This window comes from Dendrobates tinctorius, unplaced genomic scaffold (genome assembly GCF_039654945.1).
Source record: "Dendrobates tinctorius isolate UK_male_01 unplaced genomic scaffold, ASM3965494v1 ptg000147l, whole genome shotgun sequence".
NCBI lineage: Eukaryota > Metazoa > Chordata > Amphibia > Anura > Dendrobatidae > Dendrobates > Dendrobates tinctorius.
In genome coordinates this window covers 8,812,998-8,821,517 of record NW_027361814.1, presented here as the reverse complement: position 1 = coordinate 8,821,517, position 8,520 = coordinate 8,812,998, and the positions used below count along the sequence as shown (strand labels likewise).

General features: G+C 44.8%; 1 protein-coding gene across 1 annotated transcript in view; it reads left to right on the top strand.

Annotated features, from left to right (window-relative positions):
• Positions 1 to 1,342: 1,342 nt before the first annotated feature.
• The window catches only part of BNIP3 (BCL2 interacting protein 3), a 48,281-nt gene continuing 41,103 nt past the window's right edge, over positions 1,343 to 8,520 (top strand). Inside the window, exon 1 of the mRNA XM_073546383.1 lies at positions 1,343 to 1,493. Coding sequence (XP_073402484.1) covers positions 1,445 to 1,493 — 49 coding nt within the window. The 5' untranslated portion in view covers positions 1,343 to 1,444. The remainder of the gene's footprint in view (positions 1,494 to 8,520) is intronic.

Genomic DNA, 8,520 nt, shown 5'->3' with positions numbered 1-8,520 from the left:
TTCTTGCGGTTTTTGTGTGGTTTTCCCCTGCGGATTTGGAGAATGGAGCAGGTGGAAAACCGCACAAAAGAAGTGACATGCTGCATATTTTGAACCACAAGAAAACCACGCGGCAAAATCCGCAGCGTCTGCACAGCGTTTGTTTTTTTCTATTGACTAACACGCTACTGTACATCACAATGTGGATATGCAGCGTTTCTGCGTGGAAAAATCTGCTGCGGATCCGCTGGATATCTGCATCGTGTGCACATGGCCTTAATCTGCAATGAGAGACAGAAAATCTGCAGCGTTTCCAACATATCTGAACAAATCCTTACCGGGTAAGACTGACGCACTTGCGAATTTCCAGAGAGTCATGACAGCAATGCTCTATGGTGATCTCCAAACAAGCAGGGGTTAAATAGTAAGGGGTTCATATACTCTGCTACTTCTGGCGCAGGCCTCTGCCATTTCTTCCCCTGGCAGGGACAACACAGTTACAAAACTGCATCTGATGTGAATGATGGAAGGTCAGAGCCTTCTAGGAAAAGGTAATACCAGTCCCAGATGTCTGACTGATGGATAATTCATTGTTATTATTTTTCAGGGGTTTTTTTGTAATCATCATCACCAACAACATCATCCATATTATTCCCTGCTTTTCTCTTGCTGCTATTAATGCTTCTGTTGTCATTATTATTGCTGATTGTAGTCGCTCTCGCTAATATCATCATCGTCTCTATTATTTTCTTATCATCACTATCATCATATTTTACTGTTCTCGCTATTAATATGGCTTCTGTTAACCCTTATCATGTTTTAGCATTGTATCATTATTATTGTTTCTCACTTTTTAGTTATTTCTCTGATTATTATCAGTAATCGTGTTATTATTATGGCTATTTTTCCTTGTCGTCTCTATTGTTTTAGCTGTCATTATTATTCCTGATTACGATCCTTGTGTTGCAGCATGTTATTATTATTATTGCTATAGTTTGTGATTTTTAGTATTATTATTGCTCTTCCTATGTTGTTATTATTTTTGCTATGATCAATAATTCTTGTATTATCGTTCCAGTTCTGTCTGCACTGTGCAGATGATTATTATGATGAGGTTTTTTCTAGCTGTAATGATGTCTTTCTCTCCCCTCCTCGGCAGCTGACTGCACACCTAGCACCAGCAGGCGCCATTTCTGCAGTGTCACCGTCCAGAGCCCAGAATAGAAGCCGGAGGACAATGCTGTGGGGCGGCGGTGCCCGGGCAGCGGTCAGTGGGCGCAGAGTGCCGCCTGTGCCGCCGTGCAGTGTGGGAGGCCGGGCCTCAGCACAGGGGGAGGGAGCTGCATTCAGCCAATCAGCTGCCGCCTCCGTGCTTACGTCATCCTGGAGCTTAGAGCAATAACAATAACAAGCCAGCGACGGAGCCCGGAGCAGCTGCGGCAGCTGTGGCCGAGCACGGAGCACCATGTCCCACAGTGACGGCGGGCACAGCGTCCAGGAGGAGCCCCTGCAGGGTGAGCAGCAGCCTGACAGCTGCAAGCATTAGACTGATGTAGCAGAGCTGAGTTTGGTACCTGGTTTGAGTATTACAGCATCTGCAGACAGTCCTATATACACTCACAGATGAGGATATTATGATGACATGTGGATCAAATCATCTGTGCTACATGTGTGTTCAGCTCTGCTACATGTGTGTTCAGCTCTGCTACATGTGTGTTCAGCTCTGCTACATGTCATCAGCTCTGCTACATGTGTGATCAGCTCTGCTACATGTGTGATCAGCTCTGCTACATGTGTGTTCAGCTCTGCTACATGTCATCAGCTCTGCTACATGTATGATCAGCTCTGCTACATGTATGATCAGCTCTGCTACATGTGTGGTCAGCTCTGCTACATTTGTGATCAGCTCTACTACATGTGTGTTCAGCTCTGCTACATGTGTGTTCAGCTCTGCTACATGTGTGGTCAGCTCTGCTACATGTGTGGTCAGCTCTGCTACATGTATCATCAGCTCTGCTACATGTGTGTTCAGCTCTACTACATGTATGATCAGCTCTGCTACATGTGTGTTCAGCTCTGCTACATGTGTGTTCAGCTCTGCTACGTGTGTTCAGCTCTGCTACATGTGTGTTCAGCTCTACTACATGTGTGATCAGCTCTGCTACATGTGTGTTCAGCTCTGCTACATGTCTGGTCAGCACTGCTACATGTGTGTTCAGCTCTGCTACATGTCGTCAGCTCTGCTACATGTATCATCAGCTCTGCTACATGTGTGTTCAGCTCTACTACATGTCTGATCAGCTCTGCTACATGTGTGATCAGCTCTACTACATGTATGATCAGCTCTGCTACATATGTGGTCAGCTCTGCTACATGTGTGGTCAGCTCTGCTACATGTCATCAGCTCTGCTACATGTGTGTTCAGCTCTGCTACATGTGTGGTCAGCTCTGCTACATGTGTGGTCAGCTCTGCTACATGTGTGTTCAGCTCTGCTACATGTGTGTTCAGCTCTGCTACATGTGTCTTCAGCTCTGCTACATGTGTGTTCAGCTCTACTACATGTGTGATCAGCTCTGCTACATGTGTGTTCAGCTCTGCTACATGTCTGGTCAGCTCTGCTACATGTGTGGTCAGCTCTGCTACATGTGTGGTCAGCTCTGCTACATGTCATCAGCTCTGCTACATGTGTGGTCAGCTCTGCTACATGTGTGGTCAGCTCTGCTACATGTGTGTTCAGCTCTGCTACATGTGTCTTCAGCTCTGCTACATGTGTCTTCAGCTCTGCTACATGTCATCAGCTCTGCTACATGTGTGTTCAGCTCTGCTACATGTATCATCAGCTCTGCTACATGTGTGATCAGCTCTGCTACATGTGTGTTCAGCTCTGCTACATGTCATCAGCTCTGCTACATGTATGATCAGCTCTGCTACATGTATGATCAGCTCTGCTACATGTGTGGTCAGCTCTGCTACATTTGTGATCAGCTCTACTACATGTGTGTTCAGCTCTGCTACATGTGTGTTCAGCTCTGCTACATGTGTGGTCAGCTCTGCTACATGTGTGGTCAGCTCTGCTACATGTATCATCAGCTCTGCTACATGTGTGTTCAGCTCTACTACATGTATGATCAGCTCTGCTACATGTGTGTTCAGCTCTGCTACATGTGTGTTCAGCTCTGCTACGTGTGTTCAGCTCTGCTACATGTGTGTTCAGCTCTACTACATGTGTGATCAGCTCTGCTACATGTGTGTTCAGCTCTGCTACATGTCTGGTCAGCACTGCTACATGTGTGTTCAGCTCTGCTACATGTCGTCAGCTCTGCTACATGTATCATCAGCTCTGCTACATGTGTGTTCAGCTCTACTACATGTCTGATCAGCTCTGCTACATGTGTGATCAGCTCTACTACATGTATGATCAGCTCTGCTACATATGTGGTCAGCTCTGCTACATGTGTGGTCAGCTCTGCTACATGTCATCAGCTCTGCTACATGTGTGTTCAGCTCTGCTACATGTGTGGTCAGCTCTGCTACATGTGTGGTCAGCTCTGCTACATGTGTGTTCAGCTCTGCTACATGTGTGTTCAGCTCTGCTACATGTGTCTTCAGCTCTGCTACATGTGTGTTCAGCTCTACTACATGTGTGATCAGCTCTGCTACATGTGTGTTCAGCTCTGCTACATGTCTGGTCAGCTCTGCTACATGTGTGGTCAGCTCTGCTACATGTGTGGTCAGCTCTGCTACATGTCATCAGCTCTGCTACATGTGTGGTCAGCTCTGCTACATGTGTGGTCAGCTCTGCTACATGTGTGGTCAGCTCTGCTACATGTGTCTTCAGCTCTGCTACATGTGTCTTCAGCTCTGCTACATGTGTGTTCAGCTCTGCTACATGTCATCAGCTCTGCTACATGTGTGTTCAGCTCTGCTACATGTATCATCAGCTCTGCTACATGTGTGTTCAGCTCTACTACATGTATGATCAGCTCTGCTACGTGTGTGATCAGCTCTGCTACATGTGTGTTCAGCTCTGCTACATGTGTGTTCAGCTCTGCTACATGTGTGATCAGCTCTGCTACATGTGTGCAGTGATAGCAGATTGCATGGTGTTTATTGAGCCTTATTTGCTTTCTCAGCACCATTTTTTCAGTTTGCATTTGTCATTCATCAGCTCTGTTTCCTGGCAATTGTCAACAGTCCCCATGAGGTGTGATTGTTTTTCCCAAGGGTTTGTTGACATGACATAGACTAGAGCAATGGAGTCAGTGTTTCCTAATAGTCAGCATCAGCATAGATGGATTCCTGACAGCGGTGACGTAGCCTGCTCCTAAAATTGGCCCCAATAGATCCAACAGGAAATAAATCTAATGATGTAGCAGAGCTGAGATTGTCTATGTTGCAGAGGATTGGTTGTTATTTAGTAGGTAATCCTACTTGTATAAGAGAAACAGGAGAATGACCCAGTCAGCTCTGCTACATCTGTGCTATGTGTTGGCTTCCGCTGACTCCACGAGGACTGTGAGCTCAGCTCTGCTGTTTTTGCATTTTTCCTGAAAAGTCCATTGTTGTGTGCGACCTGTGGTTACAAGATATTTCTCCTGCATATCAGGGAAGAGTTTTCTGGTTGTTTTGCAAAGGACACAATATACAGCGACAGACCCCCCATTATTCTCCTGACATGATTGGAGTTGTAGTTCCGTCACAGCTGGAGAATCATAGGTTGTTGCAGGAACCATTTATACATTTTAAAAAATAGGATTTTTGGTTAATTTACTCTAATATTTAGACCGTGAGTTTAGAATAATTAATCATAAGAAAATAAATAATTAAAATGAATCAATAATAATATAATAATAAAACTTAATAATAAATACATAATAATAAATACATAATAATAATAATTATTATTATTATTAAGAATTGGAATAAATAATAAGAATAAGATGAATAAAAAAGAATAGTAGAAAGAATATTTCTCAAACCAAAACATGGCCATTTCCCCAGAAACTTAAAACTAACTTGTAATATCTGTTATTATATGGATTATCTTAGAGGGGTCCTTCTACAAGGAAGCCCCTTTCCCCTGGGCCTGGTTTCTCCAACCATGGAGAACAGCTGATTTCACAGGGAAAGCTTTGTCCCGGCTTATTATCTCTTGTTCATGGTTGTATGATATTGTTTTTTTTTCCGAGATAGTAACTTATCCTGCGTCTCGGGCTCCAGAGCTCCATTATTGGGATCACTGGGGGTCCCAGCAGTTGGACCCCAACAAACAGTAAGTGATCGCTCACTATCTTGGGAATAACCCTACAAAGAGGTTGTCCGGTGAAAACACGTTATTCCTTATCGCCAGGATAGGTGATACCTTACTGATCTGTGGGGGTCCGATCGCAGGGACCCACAATGATTGGTAGAACCCCGATAGGCTGGAGCAGCAGAGCACATGCTGGACCGCCGCTTCATTCATTCCCTGTGAGGCATCTTCCAGCAGAGTGGCGGGCAGGTGTCTGATCTGTCGCTCCTTTTTGTAATGGGGGAGGGAAACATTCCCCGTTTAGTTCGGGTTCCAACAGTTGAACAAGTAATCGCCTATTCCGTGGCCGGTGGCCGATCTCCTAGGCAAGGAGCGCTACGCTAACAAGCTGTTTGCAATACAGCTTGTAAGGGCTGCCCTGCTACCCAGCCAGAATCTGAGCTCCTTTGCTCCTCTGATATAAAGCTACCTATTCTCAACACTATTAGTAAAGCATGGTGGAGGGATAACACAGCATTGTGAGGGTTATCTCACCCAAAGGATTACCCAAGTGAAGATTACTTCCAAAGTAATTGTATTAAGATTCTTTCTAATGTTTTCTTGCTGTGGGCTGTGACTGTTCTCGTTGCCTTTTCCGGGGGTTCTGCAGCTTGTCACGTCTCTACGCTGTAAACTAGAGTGTTATCAGGGTGTTCAGAGGGATGGCCTCATAAAAAAGAAACAGAGATGATAAAGTACCCTACAGTAATGGTGTGCAGGGGCGATAGTCCATCACCTAAGGCTGCGCTCACATGTCCAGTAATGATCCGTCAGAACATCTCCATGGCAAAAGACGTGTCCAGACACATTTTTTTGTCCTTTTTTTAAAAAATGATTTCAACTGGATCCGTTTTTTTTTTTTCTTTTACCATCGAAGTCTATGGAAAACATATCTGTTAAATCTCCCTCCATTTTCTTCCATTTGATGGATCCAGTACTGGTAAGTAAAAAACGGATGGCTGTATAACGGCTTTGTTTGCCATAGACTTCAATGTTAACATAAAACGGATCCAGTTGAAATTAGTTTTTTTTTTTTTTTAGGCGGACAAAGAAGTTGAGTGTGCACAACCTTTTTTTCCAACGGATTTCTGTGATTACTGGACGTGTGAACAGAGCCTTAGATGAGAATTAACCCTTAATATTTAGGCAATTTAAGGATGGATCATCAGCGTCCAGAGTCATGGATCCGAGCCAGCGGTGATCAGTTGGGAGTGTAGGCCTCTAATAAGTTGATTGGCACCACGGGCAGGGTTGTAAGCTATAAATATCAGGAGGGAGCCCCCCATGACCACCGCCTGGAGGACTCCAGCAGACGGCTATTTTAACCTGGAGCTGTTGGCGTTCTGCCTCTGTAATATGACGAGCCTGCTCCGGACAGCATGGTGCTTGGGAAGGAAAGTTTTGATCGCAGAATACTTTGAACCAGGTTTTCCACTTTCGGACAGAGGGAGCCGGAGAATCCCCCCCACTCGCTGTAATGTCACCGCTTGTCACGCACAGACGCGTCCACAGAGCTCCATGACACTCGATACTGTATACAGCCAGCCTTTACTAGAAAATGCAAGGAACTACTTGGATCTTGCCATTTCCATTTTCCCTGAGTTAAGTGGTGTGCCTCGTTTTCCATGGAAGTGGCGCCTCCAAATGAAACCCCTTTGTGCGTCACTCCGTCTAATTGTGACAAGCTGTATATAGGACTGTGTACACAAATGCATCAAAATCCAGTGGAGTATTTCCAACCTCTGTGCGCAGTGATATTTGCTCTGTGTACAGGGGTTTTCCATGTCCACAATACTTTGTTTTAACCCTTTAGATACATTTTATAAATGCAGTTATTAATACAGCAGCACTATTTCTGGATAGCATTCTGCAGGGGTAGTCTGGGCCCGAGCATTAACGATGATCTCTCACCAGATTTCACAATAAAAGCTGTATTCGTTATTAACTAGATCTCTTAGATATGATGAGGCCAGGGTACTTACTTTGAAAATCCATGAGAATTGCTGTATAATCCTCTTTGAAATGTAAACTGTATCTCTTCCAACCTAGCTTGATTAGCTGCTCCTCACTGTCCCTCTTCTCTGCTGCTGCTGAATTTCTGCCAAGCTAGCTTGAGTATTGAGAGCCCCTCAGTGTCCCTCCTCTCTGCTGCTGCTGATTCTCTGCCCAGCCAGCCTGAGTATTGAGAGCCCCCTTAGTGTCCCTCCTCTCTGTAGCTGCTGAATATCTGCCCACCTACTATGATTGACAGCTCCTCAGTGTCCCTCCTCCCTGCTGCTGAATCTCTGCCCAGCGAGCTTGATTATTCACAGCCCCTCAGTGTTCCTCCTCTCTGCTGCTGAATCTCTGTCCAGCCAGCCTGAGTATTGAGAGCCCCTCAGTGTCCCTCCTCTCTGTAGCTGCAGAATATCTGCCCACCTACTTTGACATCTCCTCAGTGTCCCTCCTCCCTGCTGCTGAATCTCTGCCCAGCCAGCTTGATTATTTACAGCCCCTCAGTGTTCCTCCTCTCTGCTAATGCAGAATATCTGCCCACCTACTATGATTGACAGCTTTTCACTGTCCGTCCATCCTGCTACTGCTGCTGAGCTCTCACACAGCTGAGTACAAGCTGCAGATGTCAGTAGGGATATGTGATCAGACTGAGCTATTTCATTCTTTAATTGGACTCATAAAAGCTTATTTTAATATTAGGATGACACAATGCAGTCATTCTGACATTTATTTTCAAGGTAAGTACACCAGCCAAATCAGATCTAAGAGATGTTTGTAATAACATAGGCAGTTTGCATTGTGAAATCTGGTGACAGATACACTTTGAAGTTGTAATAAGATTATTTTTGCCTTTTATTATGCTGTTCATTACTTTTAACCATCAGATGAATGTGACTATCACGCAGCAAACTACATTGGCAAGGTTGATGTAAAATCCCCAGCATTGAGTACTTTTTTATGGAGCCCAATCTGATGTCCATTGTGCAAAGTTTATCATACATCATATGCCAAATTGATAAATTAGAATCAAAATGTGCCAGGATGAAAACATTCATTAGTGCTCGTGCACATGACCATGTTATCTGCCCGAGTGCAATCTGACAAAACAGCCGATCGCACCCGGAGCAATGTTATGCTATGGGACTGTGCGCATGTTCATTTTTTTCCTTCGATCATTCTCAGCCATCCAAGTCGATGAGTCCGTGGAAACCGTCAGACTGCACTCGGATGACATCTGAGTGCAGTCTGCTTTCCA